This window comes from Berghia stephanieae, chromosome 6 (genome assembly GCF_034508935.2).
Source record: "Berghia stephanieae isolate SIO BIC M18660-M18661 chromosome 6, UCSD_Bste_1.3, whole genome shotgun sequence".
Taxonomy (NCBI): domain Eukaryota; kingdom Metazoa; phylum Mollusca; class Gastropoda; order Nudibranchia; family Aeolidiidae; genus Berghia; species Berghia stephanieae.
The window spans coordinates 7,436,054-7,461,741 of record NC_088365.1 but is presented as its reverse complement, the minus strand read 5'-3'; the positions used below and the strand labels follow the sequence as shown (position 1 = coordinate 7,461,741).

Here is a 25,688-nt window from a genome sequence, read left to right as displayed (position 1 = left end):
CCCGGAAATCCGCGATTTTTGTGTCAGAGGAGGAATTTCCTCCTTTTAAAAAAGTGACATTTTCCTCAATCCAATTTTCTGGCTTTGAGAGATTTGATGTGTGCTGGTGCATTTCCCCCACTATCCAGGAGATAGCTAGAGTAGTTTATCATCCTAATGGCTCTTAAGGTGGGGGTTAGTAAAGTAGATATGTGGCGTAAATAAAACCATTCATATAATTGTCCTCCCTTTTTGTCACCATCAGCACTGATTAATATATAGTAATAATTGTGGCTTGAGGGCATTGGTTCAAAATGTTCCTTTTTTTATTTTTTGGGTCACAATCAGTGGATCAGCACTGTAGATTAGACGTATGGACTGTTCATAGGATGGATTTGGACATATTAGATTATATGTAGTTTTGTGATACCATCAATCGGCTTCAACAGTCGTGACGTCACTTCCCTCGTGATGATGCATTGTAACTTAGTAACTGGTTCTAAACTATCGGAACAATGGCGGACGCCCTTATGAATTACTTCTCCGACGAGCATTAAAAAGGTATCCAGAGGAGAAAAACATAAATCTGGTCATGTTTTAATAGCTACTCCAAACCGGTGCTTATCGGCCGTCAGCGCCGTAAATTTAAACGAAAATAAGGCTTTTGTATCAATTCAGTCTTATCCTCGTACAAAAGTTATTGCATTTTCGTTGATATCATTCTAAAGGTCAATTCTTGCTCTTTTTAATGGTATCAAATTTGTATCAAAATACATTGAGGAAAATAAATTGTGACTGTTTGTTTGTAGGTCACTTTTAGCGGAATACTACGGGCTCGAGCGGTCATTTGATACCCATGTCTTTTTATTTTTCAAAGCCAGGTCGCGCCGTGAAACGCAATGATTCAAAAGTTACTTATTCGAAAAGAAAATTGTACGACGTTTAATTCGATATAACTTTAAGTGGTATCGATCCCATTTTTCAACTTTTAATAGCAGTTTTTTAAAGATAAGTCGGAAAAAAAGTCGTTTAATTTTATCAGAACATACTTAAAGTGGTATCAAAATAAAGAGCAACCTTTTTTCTTTACATTTATGGGAACTACATCCCAATAAATTGTATGGCGTTAGCTGGTGTTCGATTATAAAAACCATACAACGCGCCCGTTTCTGCCCATCTTTCACTTGCTCCTCTCTCAAAGTCGGTGCTAACGGGTCGCGGGATTTTCGTCAGTGATTGGGAATCACAAACAGTTTTCATGGATTTGAAGTCTAAAGTCGGTAAGTAAAATGATAATTAAGAATATTAGTGGAAATAAATATGTTTGTTGTTGTAAAAAAGTCTGTAAAAGTGTTTAAATTTCATGTTGGATTGGACCTGTGTCAACTGAGTAACGATGAACCGTCCAGTTTCATTATCTCCTCCACTCCAGCTACCTGTACTTTACATGCCTTTGTAATTTTCATGCTTTGTCTTTTGTATAACATTTTTATTTCTTTGTTTAGGTCAATATCTTGTTAACATATTTCATTTGTTTAAGTTTATGTTTTGATTATCTTTTATCTGTTTACTGTTATTATTTAAGGTATGGGGTACAGGTCTGTACGAATTCATAATTTAAAATGGCGGCCATGAAAGTTAATCTCATTGACCTGCCGAGTCCATTGTTGGTTTATGAATCTCAAAGTTTAAGTGGGCTTGAATAGTAGTGGGAACATTAATTTCAAATTCAGTTACAAGTGACATGGATACTGGTTTTATTTCTTTTTTTTTCTCTTTTCCGATTCCAGTGGCATTTAGAGTAATAGTTGATTGACAAATGTTTGCCTTTTACTTGTACTACAGCTTCAACCCCTTACAACATGGACTGGTCGGATTGATGTGATGTATTAGTATTTTACCTTCTTGTGCTCATTAAGTAAAACAATTCATTTTAATTTCAGTTGACGAAGTTTACAATGGCCTTAGAAGTTCATTCCTGGCTGTTGGAAAGGGAAGACGTCCCAATGTTCCGACCATCAATGTCATTACGAGGCGTCTTCTGGTTCAGTTGTATTTCCTGAAAGAGGAGGGACGGCGACCATGGAGAGAGGTATGTTGTGTGATATTTGTTTTTGTTTGTGGAGTTGTAGTAGTGTGCCGATGGAGTTGTGGCCTTATAAAAAATATGCAGATCTGGAGGCAATTTTTTTTTATAATGATGAATGATCATCAAAGATGTCATTTTGTAGTCAGGCGATATTTAACTAATACACAAGTTTTGTCCGCAGCTGGTGTCAAGAATCGTATTAGTACTGTAGTTCTATATGGCTATTAACCTTTTTTTTTTTTCTTTTTCATTTATGCTTCTCTAGGTGGAGGACTGGATCCTGAAATTGAAACCTGACCTGGGGCATCATGTAAGAGGACGCGTTCGTGCAATCGTGGAATACTCGTACAAGTGGTGTCACAGTGAGGATTGTTGTTTGGATGTATTCCTTGAGGAACGTGTGAATTTTTTAGCTTTGTCACCTTATTTGTCCTCTATTGGAATTAATCGACAGACATTCAGCGATCCTGAGAATTTTGATGTTACTGATATTGTTGTTTGTAATGAATTAATTGTTGAGCTTCATAAGGCTAAGGCTATCATGAAATCTTCAAAAAACCATTTTCACTTGTGGGTTGCTAAATTTGTTAAGTGTCCAGTCACTTCAAAACTTGCTCGCCATGGGGACAAAATTGTTACAGATTATTTTAATCTTAAGAATAATAGATCTCCCATGCAGGACTTTCTTCATAAAGCTTTCACTTTTAATGTAGATTTACAATCAGATCTTCAGATTCCTGCACCCCAGCCCATTCTTTCTCCGACTGTGAAAAAACATTGTACAGATTGTCTTCATTTAAAGGAGGAAGTTAAAAGTTTAAAAGATTTGATTCTTCTACTGCAGTCGGAGAAACATACTTTAAATACTGAAATCCAGAGTTTGAAATCAAATAGTGAACTTTTGCGTGTGCAGCACGACGCAGATCTTTGTCTGGCTAAGGATAAGGTTGATGTTTTAAAATTGAAAGTTAAATGTGCCAAAAACAAATCAAAATCTGAAGTAAAATGTATTAAAGACAGTATGTCAAAAAATGAAATTTCTTTGAAAAATGACATTTCTAATTTAGAAAAAAAACTCAGCAAAGCTAAGTCAAAGAGCAAAGAATTGAAAAAACAGCTTACATCTTCTGAGGAGGAAGTTGTTGCTTTAAATAACAAATTATTCTTAAACATGAATGATTTCAATGTTGCTGTTAAGGGTACAAAAAATAATGTCTATAGTGATGCCATACGTACGACTGCTATAGGCCTTGTGTGTGAAACTGGTGTATCAGCTGCCAATGTTAGCAAAGTAATTGAAATTGTTGCTAATAATTTATTCCAATATTCCTTTATTGAAAAATTACCCTGCATGCAGACTGTATTAAATATTGTTGATGAAGGCTATGCCCTTTCTCAGTTTCAAATAGTTGAAAGCATTTTGAAAGTTGATGATGTCACTCTTCATAGCGATGGTACCAGTCGTGACAAAAAAAAATTGTTGGCCATCAGTTGTCACTAAGTAATGGGGATACTTTTTATTTAGGCTATGCTCCTGTTGCCACTGAAAATTCTAATACTTTGTTAGATTTGGCTTTGAGTGTTCTGTCACAAATTTCTGTAACATATGCTCAATTTGCTTCTGTAGATAATGAAGGGATATTACGTATTATCTTGTCTAAAATTACCAGTCTCATGACTGACAGAGCAAGTGCCATGAAGTCGTATGGAAATTTATTCTTTGACCATGTCAAGGCTGAGTTGGGCCAAGATGTTTTGATACATTTTCTACATTGCATTGCGCACTATCTTTTGGGCCTTGTCAGTGCATTTGAAAAGGGCCATTGCCAATGTAGAGAATGCCTATGTCGCTGATCATGGTCCTCTCGGCCGAGATAATCAAAGTAAATTTGCAAAATTTTCAGATACGAAAGAGTCTGCTACTTTTCGTATTCTGAGAATGGCGTCTGGTATTTTAGGTCCAAATGGTGACCAGAAGAATGGCTGTAGAATAGAGTGGACAACGTTTTGTGAAAAGTCTTATTTTCCGAGCTTTAAAAGTAACCGTTTTAATTGCCATTTTGAAGCAGCTGCTGCTCTCATTTTTCATTTGTCAACAATGAAGTTATTTTTCACCTCTGGTGTTTTGAATGACAACACTAACATGAAAATTGAATCTGTTGCTGTTGATATTCAAGACAATGTATTGATGTCCTGTGTTTGTTGTCTTGCTTTGTTTTATATCAAGGTCACTGGTCCTTACTGGAAACTGGTGAACAGCTCTGTTAAGTATTCAGAATTTCATACCTATGCTAAAATGCTTCGGGATGCTTTTCAGAGGTGGTCTGAGGATCCCAGTGACCTTTTTAATGAAACTTGTACATCTGTCTTTGATAATACAATGAATATTTCTTCTGCATTGTCCATTTCTATTCATGAATTTATTGCCATTTGTGATGAACAGTTTATGGTGGACATGCTTAGATCTCTTTGCAAGGAGGCATTGATTCTAACAGAAAGACAGCTTGCAGAATTTATGGATGGGGGTTACTTTTGTAATTTAGACCCTGCTGTTCAAAATCAACTTCGTCATTGTCCTTTAACCAATTTGATTGGAGAAAGTTCTTTTGGCGATTTTGATTTTGATATTTCTAAAAGAAGAAATGCCTCCTTGCATAACAGATCTGCTGTCCACTGTATTAAGCGAAATAAAACTTTTCATTATCTTAAACACAGCAATCAACTCAAAGCACACAAGCTTCTAAAATCAGCTCGCAAAAGATCAGCACAGTTAAGGCAGGCCAACATTGAATTAGAAAAAAAAATGAGGAATGACAAAAAACAGATTTTTGCAGACAATCAAGATAAAAAGATTGCAAAAGAGCTTAAATCGATCACGCAAAGAGGCGTCTACACGGCAAAAGTTAAAATTCATGGTGGGCCCTGCAGATCCTCATCCGAAGTGGATGACTTGATTCTTAAACTTAATTCAATGGGCAAGTCCTCACGACATATTTGTGAGTGTTTAAAACATGAGATACGGTTCTGCAAAGCTGTATTGGGTCACAAGCATTTGAAATTAAGCGGTACATTTCATGATCTTGTAGAACGGTTAAAGTCAGTTTTGGTCTAGATTGCATGGTCAAAAGTATTAAAATATTTTTTTTTTCTAGTCATGCCTTGTGTCGCATATCAACTCTAATGGTTAGGGTTAAGTTTAAAGTTGATATAGTATATAGTTATTTATAAATATTTTTCTTTACCGAGTTACTTCTTGCAGAATCGTCTATTACAATTGTGTTGACTGTAGTATCTAATATTTCATTTTTTCAATATATTTTTTTACATATCTCATTGTATGGCCTGCATTATAGTTATTAATAATGTTTACTGCAAGTTTTAAATATTGTTTTGACACCAATTTTATTGTGTGACATCATATCCTGAATATTATTTTTGAACCATTTTCTTATCTGCTGGTCTGTGAGGGTTTGCATATTTTGCCAGTTCAACTGCTCTTGTGAGGTTGTAGTATTAATTGTTTTGTATTATTTATGTTTTGATTTGCATAGACTATTTGTTTGGACTTTATTTTATGGAATTTTGTGGATTTACATTATTACGAAAACATCTCATTTTTTAAACTTTTTCGTGACATTGTCCTGTTTGAAGACATGGCCCTCTTAGACATTAATAATAAGGCTAGATGCTTGTTGTTTACACTTAGGAGCAGTTCTTTACCTTTTTATTGATGTTTAAACTGTATTTCTATCACCAAAATTACATTTGTTACAATTTTTTTTTTAATCCTAAATTTTGCATTTTTTACCTCCCCTTTCGATTTTGTCATTTTTGGCCTTGGTGCGATTTTTGTTGCAATAAATGATGGTTTTTCCATCCAACTAGAACCCTGAAAAAAATTGAGCTTGTTCCCTATGTGGTAGAGTGTTGATTTACTGATTTTTGAATGTGTGGGTCGGTAACTTATAAAAATATTGCGCTCCGAAATCGGTCCATCCGCTCATTCGGAAATTATGCGTAAAACCCCAAAATTTGAAATGCTGTAACTTTTGAAATTGAAGAGCTACAGCATTGATTTTGGTATCAAAATTCTTAGAATCAAAAGTTCTATCAAGGAAAACAATTTTATTTGATGCGTTTTCCATATGAAAAATCAGTTTGGAGTAGCTAGTTTTAACTTTTTTAATACATTCTGATCACATGTCATGTGAAAAAGTTCTAGTCAGCATGAAGTACTGATTTTCTTTGTTTAGAACCAAGTTGCTCTTTGCTGGGCGGACGTGTCATCAGACTATTGAATCCTATTGGGGTAACTTTGCCTCTGTGCTGTGACTGTGAATTTGGGGCATTTTGAATAATCTCAGCGTTGTTGCATTTTTTGTACCCGTTAAAAGACTTGAATTTTTATCAGAGGAAATAACTACCCTCTTAAGGATCCAAAATTCAAGAGGCAAAGTTACCCCAGCTTAATGTAGTTATTTCTTTTGATAAAAATTCAAGTCCTTCTTACAAATGAGCTAACTGCAACACGCCTGAGAAGATTCAAAGTGTTCCGAATCGGTTGAGGCAAATTAACCCTTTTTGACGGTAGTTCAATACAATGTACAAACTCAAAAAAGGTTCCTGTTTGTAATCATGTTAACTTAAGATTCACTCATTGGCATACAATTCATTGTGAAATATAACCAGATTGATGTGATGGGTCACATTTGTCCTTTCTCTTGATGCTGTGCGTTTATGTAAAATACTCACAACCCCTGCCAGCCACATAAATCGTACCAACCCACAAATTTATGTGTTGCCTTAAACGTTTATAGTTTGGTAGTATTCGGTGAGAACTGATCAGCAACTGATTGTATAAAAACAATAACAAAGAGCTGAGTGATGTCATCTTCGTTCCTTTTATATTCCTTGTCTTGATAGTGAGACGCATGGTTTTGCACTGGTCCTGCTTGAATCCTCTACATAGAGGAGAACGGTCATATATATGACTCCGGGGTGAATGAGCACCTGGCTATAGGCAATGACGGATATTGTAGGTGTTAATACGAAAAAAGGATGCCAAAAATGCGATCGATACTGAATGAAATGGAAATATGGTTCCATATGGCCTGATTTGGTGCTAAATGAAGCATGGTAAATCAGTGATGTGTTGTGTAAATAGTGGAATAGCAATAATAACATACGTAATGTAAATTAAAATTAAAAAAAAAAAAGGTTTTATATAGCGCAATATCCACCAAATGTGCTCAAAGCGCTTTACAAGGGGTCCCTGGTCAACAGCAACATTTAATATTCAGGACAGGACATGACGCCGGTTAGGCGATATTACAATTTTTTTTCGGACAGAGACAACGCTGTTAACGGCCAGGTACTCATTTTACACCTGAGTACGGTGAGAGAATGTGAGTAAAGAGCCTTTTCCAAGGACTCAACTTTGCGTCAAGCGCGAGGCTCGAACCCAAGACCTTCCGATCCGAAAGTGAGTGTCATTCCACTAGACCACATAGCCGCACAAATAATATAACTTAGCTCATTTCAGTGTCAGGTTTTTTTTTTTTATATGATTGCATGGACCCGGTGTTCTGTTGTGAAATAAAATTCCCTTTATTCATCCCATAGGGGAAATTTGTCTCTTGGGGCTATTGCAAGGGAAGACTGGAATAGCCGAGGCGTCAGCCGCAAATTGAGCTTAGGCGAGGTGGCTTGATCAAGGCCACACAGCGCAGCGGCGGGTGATCGAACTTGGTAGCTTTCGGGTAGGAAGCAAAGACCGTACCGTTGAGACACGCTGCATATGTATGCTTTTGATTTTTGTTATGATTTCACTTTACATAAAACCATAAACGTATCTCAGTCTGTAGTATTTTGAACCTACTGTATAACAAAAAGAAAAAAAAAAATGTTTAAGAAGATTTGAAAAAGAGGGAACAGTTTCTCATTTATTTTCATGGCCAAGATTTATTTACAACAATGGTTTCCATGGCAGGAATATAAAAAAAACAAAAAAAAACAACATTATATTATATAAACACACATGACATAGAAAATATGACAGTGACAGACATTTTCACTCACACATCAAGATAATAAATAATAACAAGCATGATTAGTAACCTCAAAATACATATTCTAATAAGTTGACCCATCAATTCTATATTGTACAGTGGAACCCTGATAAATCCAACACCGCCAGACCAGAATTAGATTGGTTGACTTTAAGCAAGATTGTTTTTATCCGGATTACACAGTGTATTATGTCGAGATGAACTAGAAACCGAAAAATCAGTTAACAGTTAAGATGTTCAAAACTGAAATCATGAATTTTTCCCACTTCAAAATACAATATTCATTCTCCTTTAAACAAACCACATTCAACTTTTTGGCTTTAAATTATAAATCCATTTTCCAATCTTAATTAAACAATTGTGATAATAATATTATCTTTATTGCATAGAGATAATTTTTCATTTGGTTACAGCAAAAGAAAACAATAAATCGTATTCGCTCATGCACTGAAATAAAGAGACATAACCAACGCATATGTACCCCCGCACACACACACACACACACATCATCATCATCAACATCCCAACTTATCGGTTTGAATTGATGTCACACAGCCAAAGAAAAAAAAATATATATATATTTTAACTCAAGAATATCAAGGCACTTCTCAAAGCTCAAAAGCACTTCAAATTTCATATTCTATTCCCCCAACAAGCCACTTAGAGTCAGAAATCAGATATTCCACTTCATACCACAGTCTGAATTTCACCCCAATATCGGATCTTACTCAATGTATCAATCGTCTTTATGTTAGAATTACGCTTAACTGTTGTCCGGCAAACAAACTTCAACTTCAAGGCGTTTCTGTGTTGAACCCAGAGCCTCAGGAAGTTGGGAGAGAGACTCAAGATAAATAATTTTTTTTTTTTTAATTCTCTTTCTTCATCCCATAGGGGAAATTTGTCTCTAGGGTCTATTCCAAGGGAAGACTGGAATAACACAGGCGTCAGCCGCAGTACAGCTCCTCAAATTGAGCTAGGGCGTGGTGACTTGCTCACAGAGCAGCGGCGGATGATCGAACTCGGTACCTTTCGGGTAGGAAGCAAAGAATGTGCCGCCGAGCCACGCTTGATACCACTAATACCACCTTTGGTTTGTTTTTTTTGAGTGATGGATGGCGTCGATTGTAGAGCGTCCCTCTCGCGGCCAGGCGTAGTTGTCGTAACAGTGGGGTCTCGGGGTTCAAACCCTCATGGCCTCAATGTTTTTATTCTCTGTCGTGTTCTGGCACTTGTCTACTCACCTCACGTCTTGCTATTATCTGAATTTCGCCTTTTTGTACCAGTCAGTTCTTTTACAATGATATCCGCCTTTGCTTTACAAACGAGTACATATTCCTTTTCATGCTCACAGCAGTAGAATGAGTGCTATGTTTGAATGGAGATAAAGATAAAGGAAGTAAATCTGACTCATGAATGAATAACACAAAACAAATGACGTTTGGCGTATGTTTGAAGTATCTCTTAAGGACACAGGGCTAAAAGCTGGAGAATTTTTATAATTAATTGTCATTCATATGTCACGTACCACACACAAGATCGCTTGACTTGTTTTATTACCAGATATCAGATAATGTATTGTACGTCCATACATAGTTTAGTTTGTGAGGGCCGATATATTTTTATACCTTAGTAGAATGGAATTACAAAACCAAAATCTTAGATGATCATCATCATCATTCATCTGGCCACTGATTACTCGCAACATAGCTTGAAGTTGCTACTGACCACGCAAAACATCGCTTGAATTTGTTACAAGTCAAGATATTGTTTGTATTGCTCGACGATACAGACGTTTATGAGGACCCATATTCCTTTATACCTGAGAAGAATGGAGTTCATGTGTGTAAAGTAGGTGCCTTACTCAAGGACATGCGACTGAACGTCGAATTTCATGACCATTGTCCTTCAAATGGTCACAGACCACACACATAACATACGTGACTTTGTTACAATACGAAACAGTTTCAGTTTAATGTTCAACCAACGGCGCCACACTAGTTAAGGCCTATATTACATTAGGGAAACACCCCATATATCTCTATTTACACTACACGCTTCCCAAAGACAATTGGAAACGTGCTTTCTTTTGGTTAACACAAGAGATGTGTTATCATGTTACTGTAACCGAGGTGCATGCATTTTGAGGTCTGCAAGTGCCCAACGCAATTATTGGCTTGTTATCATTATTGTAATGGGCAATATTTTGCGTTGATTTGAGAGTATTTCCATCCCCCCCCAAAAGAACAAAACAAAACATATCTGCATATCCGTAAAGGGACTTTGTGTACTACAAAAGTATGTACGATTGTCCTTGACATGTTTGATATCCTGAATTGGAGATGATACAATGTTTTAGTTTTGTTTGTTTTTAAGAGTTTTACGGTTTTGGGTTATATGACCTGCAAATTACTATGTGCACCTTTATCGTATCCAAACACAACATATATAACTGAAAATCAAAACAAAAACAAAAGCACACAAACAAAAAAAAAACAAACAAAAAAACAAACCCAATATGTACATTCCATTCTCACAACTTCGTATCTTCCGTTGCCTCGGCAATGTTTCCATTTTCATTGACGTCAAGATCCACTTCCTCAAGGGGAAATACCCAGGTATTGTCCTTGTCAGCACCACCATCTGCAGCACTTCCGGTCAAAGATCCGTCTCCAACAATTGCTTCTTCATCTTTCATGATCTGCATATCCGTAAAGGGACTTTGTGTACCGTCAAAGTATGTACGGTTGTCCTTCAGATGTTTGATATCCTGAATTGGAGATGAGACAATGTTTTTGTTTTGTTTTATTAAAAATTTATTTTAATGGTTTTACTTCGATTGCAACACATTAAGGTCATGTCAGCGGTAAAAAAGGAAGAAAATGGGATAGTAAAAAGTTCTAGAATTACAATTAATGCACACAAGAATCAGTAAAACAAAGGGGAATTGGTTCAAATACGGAACGGATGAAGAATCCAAACGCACAATACCAGTGCACTTAGTTTGAGATCACCTATGAAAATGTCTCATCCAGACACAAGCACAGGTCCCCGCCAAGAAGAACACACTCAACTGTTTGCAAATCATATATTATATATTTGTGTAAAACGAAATATAATACATTGCATAAGAAAGAGATAGATAGAGAGAGAGAGAGAGAGAGAGAGAGAGAGAGAGAGAGAGAGAGAGAGAGATGATTTACAAGACAAAAAATATCATCTCTCAAAATTCAAGCAATACATTTGACTGTTTCCCTCTCTGCCAGGGCCATGACAAAACCAAGTAATCTCAATCCAAGACAAAGACAGAAAGCATGTTGGAAAACAGATATAGTGGGTATGGGGGACACATAAGTGTATCCTTGCCCACTGTGGGAGGTCGGGAATCCGACACAGATAAAATGTTTTAGATGTAAAATGTGATCCATCGCATCAAGACGGTATTAAGTCGGGGCGGTTTAGATGGTGAACGTTTAATTTATACCCAGAAATACAGTACGGTACTTGTGCCAACATTTTTTTTGGTAGTATTAGTATTGAAATTTTGTAGACTGGTTTGTAAATGTTGACAAGTAATATGCATGACATCTGAAACAATGTTAAATCATTATAATTTATCAGAGACGTATGTATGATTATTATCCTTGTTGCTTTCATGATTATTTTTTTCATTAATATGTCATTGTACTATGAGCTTTGTCCATTTAGGATTCATTCAATCTTGACCAATTATTTTCAATGATATTATTGTTCGATTTTACATTGCGGTATTTATATACTTATTTTTCCTTACATTCAAAGTTGTGTAAAACCGTCTGTGAATGATACCATGCAAGCTAGATATATGAGATTCTGTAATTATAAACTATTGTATTAGGCATTTAAAGGATAATTCCTATATTAAGCCTTTAGTAAGATAAGATAAGATAAGAAAGGATGTGGATTTTCGAGGAGCTAAAAAGTGAAACGTCTCATTCCCTGATCACTTTAACTTTAAATTAGTTTTTCGCCTTTCGCCATCTGGTTCATCCTAACATAATAACATTTAGAGACTATGTTAAAAAAAAAAATACAATTAATGGGATCCTGATAAAGCCAACACCGCCGGACCAGAAAAATTGGTTGACTTTATCCAATATAAATTGGACACACTCAGATAGAGAACAGTGTTGACTGTGACTTTAAGCAGAAGTTGACTTTAAGAGTTTCGCTTTATGCTGATTCCACTGTATAGTATGTGAATTTGAATTGAGAGACAGTTAGTATGTATTGGTTAGCTGGTAACAACAAATCGTAGAACAAAGAGAGATTACACGGTAAGTATAGATGGCTATAAATCCATCATACGTCAAACTTAAAATCTTCACCAATCGACCCCTACCAATATTATTTCTTTTATAATTATAGTAAGACTTAAGGTCCACAAACTGTTACACTCAGTTCAGTGAATAAGTGCTTTGCGGTGGACAAACGTCCTTCAATTTCAGTCAAACGCTACAGAAACCGGGATAAGCGCTGGTCCATGAGTCTTATGGTTTTACAAGAATACATTTTGTTGTTGTTTAAGGTCATTTCTTTTAGTTATTTATTTATTCATTCATTTATTTATATTTATTTATGTATTTATTTATTTATTCATTTATACTTATTTATTTATTTATTCATTTATTTATATTTATTTATTCATTTATTTATATTTATTTATGTATTTATTTATATTTATTTATTCATTTATTTATTTATTCATTTATTTATTTATTTATTTATTTATGTCATGGCATAATCTTCTCACCTGACGACTATCAGCTTTGTAGAATCCTCTGTGTCGACACTTGGCACAGATCACTCCCATCACCATGACAACGATGCACGCGCCACAAACACAGAGGACGGCGAGTAGAACTGGGAGATTCTTTTCCACGGAACTGGCGCTAGCACCGGTTTTGGGGGGTTTGCTCGTTCCGTCTTGGTCCTGCTTTGCTATGTCCTCGCCACATTTCTTGCTGGGCCGGCAAGTTGCCAGCAACGTAAGGTTGGCCTGGGAATACATTGTCAAAATTGATATAATATTGCTTATATAATATAATCAATAGTCTCAAAACAGTATAGGGAATGAGATTAGCGGAAGATTAGCGTTCCTTGATTGGACGTCACCGGAGGAGAAGTTATTTGTAAACAAACCAACTACAAGCCTAGCGCTCCAAGTACAAAATTTATTATTCATATTTCTGTACAAAAATATATAACCTTGATTATGATATGCATTTTTGTACAGAAATATGAATAATAATTTTTGTATTTGGAGCGCTTGGCTTGTAGTTGGTTTGTTTACAAATAACTTCTCCACCGGTGACGTCCAATCAAGGGACGCTACTCTTCCGTTAATCTCATTCCCTATTACAGTATTACATTGTATTCTAGCACTCCAAATTCCAGCATGCAATGACATAGGGCACGCTGGAACTGGGTGACCACAATGAATGTGTATAATAAGTCGTTTCCTTCCACGAACATTGACAATCCCAAGCACTACCGCTTTGGTTCCAATATAATAGGAGTTATCGTAACAAGTAAATAAAGTTATTCTACCAAAAGAGTTCTTAACCGGTATTTAATCTATTATAAACAATAAAAACACGAAATTTTTTTTCTTCTTCTTTTTACTTCTTCTTTCTTACAAAACATTATACTTCTTCTTTAGGTTCTGCTTGTTGGTTCTTTTCTTCCCTTCTCTTATTCTTCTCTTCTTCTTCTTCTTCTTCTTCTTCTTCTTCTTCTTCTTCTTCTTCTTCTTCTTCTTCTTCTTCTTCTTCTTCTTCTTCTTCTTCTTCTTCTTCTTCTTCTTCTTCTTCTTCTTCTTTGTCCAGTAAATTGGAAGAATTGAAATTAATTGTGACGCGTTATTAAAAAGTCCTCATTATATTAAAGCTCAATACTTAAATTGTGTTATTTATTTTGTTTTGAAACTAGCATACTATAAACACCAAGTTCTTATAAATTTTTGACAAGCCACGAGAATGTCCAATGTTTCCAACCAAGATACATAAAACTCAGATTTACTACAATTAATTAGTTTTATAACACGTTTACCTTTGTATAAATAAAGCTATCAAGATTCCATCGTCGAAATGTGGTCAGTGACACTGAGTGGAAGATAAGGGTAAAGATATAATTTGTGTTAGAAAATTGTGTAATAATAATAATAATAATAATAATAATAATAATAATAATAATAATAATAATAATATAATAATAATAATAATAATAATAATATTAATAATAATAAATGGCATATATATAGCGCTTTACCCGGTTGTCACAGGCTCTAAGCGCTTTACAGTGATATAGAACAAAACACATTACTATTACGGTAAGACACGTGTTGATGGAAAAGTGATACGAATTCAATTTAACAACAAAATATGATAATAGTATTGCAACTTATTATCAAGGCTAAAGAAAAAATCTTTTTATAATAAACTTTTAACTCTCTCCTTATCGACAATTTTCAGGAATTTTCCCCGAACACTTCACACCCAACTAACACAAAAATAGTTTTTTTTTTCACTCAAACACAATAGCAATGAGTTTTTGCGATCCATAATTTCCTTAGCAAAACAAGCTCTACAACACACTGTTCATTTTCTTCAGTTTGTGATGTACAAAAGAAATCTCAATGAGAAACAGTGCGGCTATGTGGTCTAGTGGTATGACACTCGCTTTCGGATCGGAAGGTCCAGGGTTCGAGCCTTGCGCCCGGCGCATAGTTGAGTTCTTGGAGAAGGCTCTTTACTCACATTCTCTCACCGTACTCGGGTGTAAAAAGATGCCGTAACAGCGTTGTCTGTGTCCGAAAATTTGTAATATCGCCTAACAGGCGTCATGTCCCGTCCTACATGTTAAATGTTGGTGTTGACCAGGGACCCCTTGTAAAGCGCTTTGAGCACATTTAGTGGATATTGTGCTATATAAAGCTCAATTTAAAAAAAATGTTGTCTGTATCGTAACGAATGTGACGATTTTCATATAGTTGGTAAGGAAAGGGTTAAAATACATAAATTATACTTTATTTGGATATTGTTGAGTTTGGGTTTATTTTCATTTTAAGCATAATATATCCAAGGCTTCTTACTCATATTCCCTCACCGTAATCAGGTGTAAATTGAGTATCTGGTCAATAAAGCGTTATCTATGTATTTAAAAACAACGAAAATGCGCCTTATTATTGTCATGTCTCTTCCTACATTTTAACTTGTTGCTATTGGCTTCGAGCACGTTGGTATAGCGCTTTAAGTAAGATAAGTGAACAGTGAGCACATTTAATGCTATATATATATATATATATATATATATATATATATATATATATAAATATATAAATATATCTATTCAAATTACGTCATATATATATATATATATATTATATATATATATATATATATATATATATATATATATATATATATATATATATATATATATACATATATATATACATATATATATATATATATATATATATATATATATATATATATATATATATATATATATATATATATATATATACTAAGATGGCCTCCGATTTGTAATACTTTTTAACTCCGGAGACTAGGAAATAAAGTCTCAAGTTAATGTTTCTTTGAGAAGTGGAGACGGGGGAGGGGGAGAGGAGGGGGAGAGGAGGGGTGGTCATCTGATATCATATCGATAATGCCTTGACCCGCCACCTCAAAGCGGTGTAACTAGTATATCGTGTTGGCGTGATTAAATTATATTTACAATTTAAAGAAAAAATAAAATTAGGAAAAAAAAAAACAACTGTTATATTTTTAAAGGTTTGTTGCGTAGAATGAATACAGTTTAAATAATTGGGAAGGCTCAAGATTTCTAATTTTTGATCATTTTTACTCCAAAGTCACTTTCGACATTTAAACATTTTCTGAAAATAATAATAAAATAAAATACTGTTTTGTTACGGTACATGCAACAACTGCTTCTGATGGGCTAGACCAATCAATTAAATTAATACTTTTAGAAATCTATTTACTTACAAAATGTTTTACCTTAAATATTTTGCTGTTTAGGTCTTTATTTTAAGACTACAGAAAGAATAAATGCGTGACTAAAATGTTGAATTGTCTTGAAGTAATACTCGTACTTATTAACCGTATAATCCTACACCATCATCATTTCTGTATAAGACCAATAGAGTATATCTTATCCCATCTTTTCTTATCTTATCATTACAATTCCATGTAAATGTGCATATTATGTTCACCATTAACCGTTTACTCGCATACAAGAATATTTTTTTAAAAATTCCATTTATTCATCCCCAAGGGGAAATTTGTCTTTAGGGACTATTCCAAGGGAAGACTGGAATAACCCAGGCGTCAGCCGCAGTGTAGCGCCGCAAATTGAGCTAGGGCGATGTGACTTGCTCAAGGCCACACAGCGCATCGGCGGGTGATTGAACTCGGTATCTTTTGGGTAGGAAGCTAAGACCGTACCACTGAGCCACGCTGCCCCTAATAGTAATAGTAGTAGTAGTAGTAGTAGTAGTAGTAGTAGTAGTAGTAGTAGTAGTAGTAGTAGTAGTAGTATAAAGATCTTATCGTATTTTATCATATGTATCTTAGCTTATATTATTCTCTTATCAATGCCCTGTCATCATGTTAATGTACATAATAATATTATCATATTTACCTTCATCCATGGAGTGTGAAATGACTATATCCAGGATGGTGGTCTTGTTTGTTCGGGCCATCACCTGCTCCATTGATGTAATGCTTACCCATGCAGGTCCTTGGTCAGTAGTCCTTTGTCCAGCTTTGTCCACCAGGAAACTTTCAACGAGGCTACCCACCGTGGATTTGAATTGTGAAGCGTTGTCCTGTAATTAAGTGTGAGAATAGTTAGATATATCAAGATACAAATCTATTCTTTATAAAAAATGAATGATTGGGAGCAAAAATTGTTCCGTAAGGCCCATGTTAATTATTTTTGCCCAAAGAAGATCAAAGCATTTAACATGATATACGAGTAACTTTCACACGTTTCTTAAATTTAAAAAAAGAGATTTTATATAGCGCAATATCTACTAAATGTGCTCAAAGCGCTTTACAAGGTGTCCCTGACCAACAGCAACACGTAACATGTAGAACGAAACATGACGCCTGTTAGGTGATATTACAAATTTTTTTTCTGACAGAGACAACGCTGTCAACGCCCATGTACTCATTTTACACCCCGAGTACGGTGAGAGAATGTGAGTAAAGAGCCTTTTCCAAGGACTCAACAATGCGCTGAGCGAGAGGCTCGAACCCAGGACCCGTCCGATTGGAAAGCGAGTGTCATACCACAAGACCACATAGCCGCACTTTAAAGGTAAAGTAATTCTATCATCCGTTGGCTCAAATGATTATTTATACAAATCTTCTAGGGCACAATGATGGGTCCTTTGATGTTGAAACTGGCCATCTGGCCGCCCTGTTGCCAGTTTCATTTGCGCGCACCTACAGATTGTATTACTGGACCGATTTTGATCGTTGAAGTCTCAAAAGATTCGTCTTGATCTATCTATGTAAATTTCAACATTACAGTAGTACAATAATTGGAAAGAAATGAGTGCCTGCCATGATGACGATGATGATGATGATGATGATGATGATGATGATGATGATGATGATGAGGATGATGATGATGATGATGATGATGATGATGAGGATGAGGATGATGAGGATGATGATGATGTAAATAATTACCTCCAAATTTCCACCTTTGAACACTAGTCGAATTCTCTCCGTCATGACGATTTCTGGATTGGGGACATCTGTGCTGCTGGGTGTTGTTGATAATGATGATGATGATGATGATGATGATGATAATGGTGATGATGGTGATGATAATGTCGTCGATGAGGTCGACACGATGATGGGTGGCGATGACGACGGAGGGTACAGTGGATATATTGAAGGAGTCGTCTGTTGCGTAGGCGATAATATGTCGATTTCAGTAGAGGGTTGTTGGTGTGTAGATAAGGAGTTTGATGTTGTCGGTAGATTCACTGATGCAGTTGTGACTGGAATTAATGATGATGATGATGATGATGATGATGATGGTGATGATGATGATGATGGTGGTGGTGGTGGTGGTGGTGGTGCTCTTGATGGTAGCTGAGATGATGATACTGGTGATTGTCGCGTGGTCGACGATGATGATGAAGATGAAGAAGACAATGGCGATGATGATGGTGATGGTGATGATGATGATGATGATGATGATGATGATGATGATGATGATGATGATGGCAACGACGACGAAGACGATGAAACTGTGCTAGGCGCGTCGGTTTTTGCCGCTGCTGATCCATCAGGATTATTATCAACAAATTTACCGGTACTAGATATGGTTGAAGTGCTTCTCGTAATTTCATCAGCTTGTTGTTTTGGAGTCGTTGTGGTCCGAGTGGGAGTTGTTTGTGATTCTGTCATGGGTGTTAATGATGATGTTGTTATCGGAATTGTAGTGTTGGCTCGAAAATCGGTCAGGCCATCGCTGGTTGTGGTTGTCAAAGATGACGATGGTGATGATGATGATGATGATGATGATGATGATGATGATGATGATAATGATGATGATGATGATATGAGAAATGGTGGTTGCGTTGGTGTTAAAGCTTCAGAGGAATTTTCGTTATTAGTAGAAATTGATGAAGTAGAGTTCGTTAGTGCATCTAACGATGTAGATGGTCTTGGGGATATTGTGGTGTTTATGTTATTATTTGGTATTGTCATTTCGTTTGAACTGGAATTCATTGCTTGAGTTGTCGTTGAATCAACATTATTTCTTGCTGATACAGTAGGAGAAGAAGATCCGATGATCGGTACAGTTTGGTCTGCAGCTGTACTTGAATTCTCTGAAAATTAAATGTTCGGAATCAATTGAGAAAATATCTTAATATTTTTATCTTCTTTTTGAATTGAATGCTACTATGTTCTTTAAAACTTGGAGTTTTTTTTTACCTTGTAAAACTTTTACAAAATACGTCACATTAAATAAACCTGTCTATTTAATGCTACAGAATCCTTAATTAAGTCATAACATTGGGACATAACAATGAATAAATAATAAATAAAATAAAATTCCCTTTATTCATCCCATAGGGGAATTTTTCTCTAGGGTTTATTCCAAGGGAAGACTGGAATAACCCAGGCGTCAGCCGCAATGCAGCGCCGCAAATTGAGCTAGGGCGAAGTGCCTTGCTTAAGGTTACACAGCGCAGTGGCGGGCGATCGAACTTGCTACCTTTCTGGTACGAAGCAAAGACCGTAACACTGAGCCACGCTGCTTCCCTGACATCCCTCAAAAGGTAAAAGTTCGGAGAAACTCATGCTAAGTAACACAAAAAGATAACTCTTCCAAAATGACATCATGAAAAAATCCTATTTAGATTGAAACGTATTACATAGCATACGGCAAGCTTTGGAATCAACAAGAGATGAAGTGAGTAGGAAAGTGCCAGATGACATTGCGAGAATAAAAATTTCGCGGCGGTGATGGGGGTTTGGAATGAAACAATATGCAGCAAAACTTCCCAACAGAAAACAATTTTTTTTCTTTTTTTTTTAACCTCAGGAATGGGAGACACCCAAAGTTTGTCGTTGCTTTGCCAATTTAGAATTATCTCCGTCTTTTAAATACGACAATAAACAGGTATAGGTATATTGACCTTAAAAAAGAAAGGACATATAGATTATAGAATGTAATGTCTTTATCTATTATTTTAGACATCATCATCATCATCCATAGTGGCTTGTACACTTGAGCACGTTGCCGGTCAGCTGTCTCCACGAATCACGATCCTCTGCGGTGAGCATGAAATCTGTGTTGCTTTTAAAATCACATAATTTGTCCATTCTTAGGTTATTTAAATAATTCATTCTTTGTCTTCGTCTAGCTCTCTTTCCTTCGATCATCCCAGATGTTATCAACTATTCTATTCCGTAATTAGATCTAAATGGAACTAATACCCACCTAATGGTGCTCCTGAGGTGAAGACGACACTTGTAGCTTGTGTCATTGCCTTTAAAGTATACCCAAGATAAACGTTGTGAGAAACAGAAAGCATTTGTAAAGATACATTCAATGTATTAGTCTAGTATAAAGAGATTAATTATTGTTCACTTGAAAAATCGGCATTTTACTGTAGATAATGATAATGATAAACACTCATTTTCTATAATTAGCTGTAACAATTCGCTATTTTACTACATATAACCAATCATTAAAATGTAATATTTCTGCTTGTACATATCTACAAGTGAGGAATATTTTTATAAGTGTTATATAGGGAGAAAGGAAAGGGAATACAAAAAAGGGGGGAGGGGGGGTTAAAGGTATAGGTTGGATTCATTTGAAAATTGACTCATCCATCGTACACTGTAAATCTATTCATTCATTAAAATGAATTATGACTCCGTGTACATTTCTACAAGTCTGTTTTCGTTGTTCCAATAGGCAATGAGATTAGCGGAAGAGTAGCGTCCCTTGATTGGACTTCACCTTACAGAGAGAACGTCCATTTGGTTTTGCAGTGTCTCAAGAGCTTTCATCGGAAGCTAGGACGAGAGACGCATGCGCACAACCAACATGACGTTCTCTCTCTAATAACTTTTCCGCCGGTGACGTCACAGACTATGGGTGACGTCCAATCAAGGGACGCTACTCTTCCGCTAATCTCATTCCCTATCATATTATTCCACACCTAGTCCTCTTCCCTAAATTAGTCACGCGTAATGATATCACGTTTACAATAATGATTTGTGACGTCAGAGATTATCACCATTAAATTTCACTAAATTATATTTTTGAAAAGAGAAATATCATTTAAATATTTTTGAAAATGTCTTTTATTTAAAGATAACGAGAACAGAGTCCATTGAGGGGTAGAATAAAAGATTTCTTACACTCTTACGTTTTGGAATTCGAACTTTGTTCCCAACGCACATTCGCAAGTTCGTGCAGCGGTTGGGTACACGTCCGGAATTCCAAAAAGCAAGAGTGTGAGAATCGTATATGTGACCCCTCGCCTCAAAACGGTATTAAGTCGGGATGATTAAGATGCTTAAAATTGAACTTATAACCAGAAATATCAGACTTGGGTTGAGTTTATATGTTTTATTGAGGAGAATAAATATGATTTTTCATGGAACCAATACTAATAATTCAAATTTTTGACCAATTTAGCATTAATTTTGGGTTTTTAGCATCTGGTTCATCCCGACATAATACCGTTTTGATACGTTGGGTCACATATTGTTTTGGCTTGAGAGTGTATCATTAGATCCATTTATTAGACTCGAATTTGACCTTGACATTTAGATATTGATATCACGATATAAATCAATTTTCAAATAAAATGGACAGGTCTAGTGAATGGAATATATCTAGAAAACAATGTTTTGAAGAACAGCGAAAGGTTTACTTCAAGTGAAAACAAATTTAAAGGCTAAGAGCACAGATGCACATTCACTGTGCGTTACAGAATCTTGTATACATTTTGACCTTATGAACTTTATGGCTTTTTACAACTAATTTGTTGTATGCCAAATGATTAAAAGAAAAGGTCTGGGATTAACAACTAAAAAAAAAAAATAAAAAAGAAAACAAACTCCTTAACCCTCTCCTTACAAACTATAGGAAAATCGTCACATTTGTAATGTTACAACCAACATTTTTCTTATTCAAATTTCTTTTGTACATCGTAAAATTTAAAGAAAATGAACAGTGTGTTGTGGAGCATATTTTGCTAAAAAAAATTATGTATCGCAAGAACTTTACTGCTATTGTGTTTGAGTGATACTCGTAATAAAACTATTTTTGTGTTCGTTGATGGGTGTGACGTTTTGAGGAAAATCCTGAAAATGGCTGGTAAGGAGAGAGTTAAAGGTAAATGATAAGTTAACAAAATTAATTGAAAGAGTTTGTTGATAAAATGTTTACGATTTTAATATCCAGGAAAGAAACATTTTAATATACGGCTATGTGGTCTAGTGGTATGACACTCGCTTTCGGATCGTAAGGTCCTGGGTTCGAGCCTCGCGCTCGGCGCATAGTTGAGTCCTTGGAAAAGGCTCTTTACTCACATTCTCTCATCGTACTCAGGTGTAAAATGAGTACCTGGCCGTTAACAGCGTTGTCTTTGTCCGAAAAATTGTAATATCGCCTAACAGACGTCATGTCCAGTCCTACATGTTAAATGTTGCTGTTGACCAGGGCTCCTTGTAAAGTGCTTTGAGCACATTTAGTGGATATTGCGGTATATAAAAGCTCAATTTTTAAAAAATAAAAAATAAAAATTCTAATTACCTCAGTTCTGTAGTCTGCATTAGGATCATCGTCTGGAAAAAGGCATGGAAAGAATGAGAAATAAATTAAGGATTTCAGTAAAGTATGGGTGACCTGAATTGGCAATATTATTGTTAGAAATTAAAATAATAAGGGTCAGAGGGACAAAGAGGAAGAAGAGGGGGAGGTGGAGGTTATTTAATGATGGCGTAATGCTTTATTTCTTGGTAGGACGAAAATAATGATGATGGTCGTTATGATGATGATGATGATGATGGTGGTGGTGGTGGTGGTGGTGGTACTGATGATGATGATGATGATGATGATGATGATGATGATGATGATGATGATGATGATGATGATGATGATGATGAATGAATGAAAAAGAAGAAGAAGAAGAAGAAGAAGAAGAAGAAGAAGAAGAAGAAGAAGAAGAAGAAGAAGAAGAAGAAGAAGAAGACTTACTCTGCATTTGTGGTATGGTGGTGATTGTTGCGGTATTCGTAACTTCCGTCGTGGTCGTGATTGAGAAAATCTCTCCGTGTTTGGCAAGGGAGAAAGACGGATGAGGTATATCCATCTCTATAGCATTGATAAAAGGGAAAATAAGGGGAAATAGTTGAATTTCTTACAAACATGAATCTAATATAATATTTTAGATGTCCACAGAGTCATAAATGACACACTAGATAGAGAGTGACCACTGGTGTAAGGTAAAATGGTGTTTATAAAACCGTCTATGTGGTCTTGTGGTATGATACTCGCTTTGGGATCGGAAGGTCCAAGGTTCGAGCCTCGCGCTCGGCGCATAGTTGAGTCCTTTGAAAAGGCTCTTTACTCACATTCTCTCACCGTACTCAGGTGTAAAATGAGTACCTGGCCGTTAACAGCGTCGTCTTTGTCCGAAAAATTGTAATATCGCCTAACAGGCGTCATGTCCCGTCCTACATATTAAATGTTGCTGTTGACCAGGGACCCTTTGTAAAGCGCTTTGAGCACATTTCGTGGATATTGCGCTATATAAAGCTCAATTTCATTTTTATCTAAAAAATCTTTTTTTTATAAAACCGCGCCAAACAACACCTAAAGAGAAAATTACAAGAAAAAAAAATCATTCAAAAAATAAGCTGCCTCTAAAGGGAATCGGACCTCATACACTCCTTTTCAGTTTTCGAGTCTTGTGGACAGGGAGTTATCGGGGGTTAAAAAGACGGTAACATCGGTTGTTGTTATCATTTTGATATGGAAGTGTATAGAGTATTTTCCACCAGATTTCACAGACATCTCTGCCCAATCACTGTTGAGAAATCAAAAGGAAAAAAAAAATCCCCCGAAACAGCCTTCCTCAGATATCGATCAAAACCTCATACGCTTCTTTTCATTTTAAAGTTTTAACTCACTCAATCCTAGAGATTTTCGCTACTTTTCAAAATCAGTAAAAAAAAATGTATCAAAAATGAACATGTGCATAGATAGTTTTATTCAACTACCATTAAAATGTAAAACTGAAGATGATCAGCCTTGATACTAGGCCTATAATTTGTCTCAGAAAAATGTAATGAATAGGCATGGGATAAAAAAAATATCCCTGGGTATGCTACGGACATAGTCGGTGTTAGGGTTGAGTGAGTTAAAGCCCATGGACAAGGAAGTACCAGGGTAACTCAGCTTTAAACTGACGGTAATTAATGGTACCATTTGGAGACGGACATACTTTATAATTAGAGTACTTTCCACTAGATCTAACAGACCTAGCTATCAAATCACTGTTGAGATATGATTCTGGAAAATATACCAAACCAAATTATCACATCAAAAGTTTTCGTTTTTCGGGGAAAATTTTAGACTACCGATTTAAAAATATGTTGTTTTGAGGAAGAGTTGGGTTTTTTTTTTATTCATTAGAGACGACGTGCACATATTATTGGCAGGTCTGATAGACGAACGCAATAATGGGCCGGTTTAACATTGTTGTAATGGACAATATGTTGCGTTGGTTTGAGATTAGATTATATATTCTATGTGCGGCTATGTGGTCTTGTGGTATGACACTCGCTTTCGGATCGGAAGGTCCTGGGTTCGAGCCTCGCTCGGCGCATAGTTGAGTCCTTGGAAAAGGCTCTTTTCTCACTTTCTCTCACCATACTCTGGCCATTGACGACAACGTTGTCTCTGTCACAAAAAAATTGTAATATCGCCTAACAGGCGTCATGTCCTACATGTTACGTGTTGCTGTTGGTCAGGGACCCCTTGTAAAGCGTTTTGAGCACATTTAGTGTATATTACGCTATATAATAGCTCAATTTTTTAAATTATTATTAGGAACGAGTGCCGGAAACCAATACAAGTTCCAGAATTATTTTATTACACCTATTTAGAAATAACAGTCAGCAAATATTGTGTAATTATTTAATGTAGATAACCTTTAATTAAGACAAATGCCATATTTAGACAAACCATTTGATTGTATGCTTGCGCGACAGAACTTAGATTTAATTGGGTCATAATAACTTGTTATATTTAATTAATAAAAGCTAATATAAGGGGAGTAATACGTATCAATGTGACGTTTCTCTTTGGTGTCGGCACTTTAGAATGAACTAAAATCTACTTCTAATCTCGACTTACTAAATGATTATATTTACTCCTATGACATTTTATTGACTTTAACAATGATATTATAGGGAATTGTACAACTGGGGTGTTTGTGATACCGTTTTTTTGGTCCAATATTGAAGTTTTCGTAACAACGAAGAAAGTCCTCCAAAGGCCTATAGTAAATTATCATCGATTATTTCCCTTTATTTGTCGTCTGCAATCTGCATCGCGAAAATTTGAGATAAAAAGCAATAAATACTTACTCTTGGCACATATTGCAACTGGGCACCTATCCAAAGGCTGAGGAAACTGATAGACCAGTTTGTTTCCTGGGCATCGTCTTATTATGACGTCACTCCGCAGGACACAACAGTCGTATTTGCCTGGTGAGGGATAATATCCATATCATATCATATTTTATCACATATCATGTCATGTCATATCATATCATATCATATCATATCATATCATGTCATATCATATCATATCATATCATATCATATCATATCATATCATATCATATCATATCATATTTTATCACATATCATGTCATATCATATCATATCATATCATATCATATCATATTTTATCATATCATATTT

The 25,688-nt window shown here is 35.7% G+C and overlaps 2 protein-coding genes across 2 annotated transcripts in view; one reads left to right on the top strand and one right to left on the bottom strand.

The window, feature by feature from the left end:
* The first annotated feature begins 1,120 nt into the window (after window positions 1–1,120).
* Window positions 1,121–3,861, top strand: LOC144974405 (uncharacterized). Its single transcript, XM_078917261.1, has 3 exons — window positions 1,121–1,259; window positions 1,923–2,071; window positions 2,334–3,861. Exons 1-3 carry the CDS (start codon window positions 1,238–1,240, stop codon window positions 3,567–3,569), a joined length of 1,407 nt encoding a protein of 468 aa, XP_078773387.1. The 5' UTR covers window positions 1,121–1,237; the 3' UTR covers window positions 3,570–3,861.
* A 4,137-nt stretch (window positions 3,862–7,998) lies between these two features.
* The window catches only part of LOC144974404 (uncharacterized), a 22,698-nt gene continuing 5,008 nt past the window's right edge, over window positions 7,999–25,688 (bottom strand). Inside the window, exons 4-12 of the mRNA XM_078917260.1 lie at window positions 25,350–25,469; window positions 22,954–23,070; window positions 22,510–22,541; window positions 20,176–20,224; window positions 17,904–19,057; window positions 16,846–17,032; window positions 14,227–14,279; window positions 12,929–13,174; window positions 7,999–10,906 (exon numbers count right to left, since the gene is read on the bottom strand). Coding sequence (XP_078773386.1) covers window positions 10,670–10,906; window positions 12,929–13,174; window positions 14,227–14,279; window positions 16,846–17,032; window positions 17,904–19,057; window positions 20,176–20,224; window positions 22,510–22,541; window positions 22,954–23,070; window positions 25,350–25,469 — 2,195 coding nt within the window. The 3' untranslated portion in view covers window positions 7,999–10,669. The remainder of the gene's footprint in view (window positions 10,907–12,928; window positions 13,175–14,226; window positions 14,280–16,845; window positions 17,033–17,903; window positions 19,058–20,175; window positions 20,225–22,509; window positions 22,542–22,953; window positions 23,071–25,349; window positions 25,470–25,688) is intronic.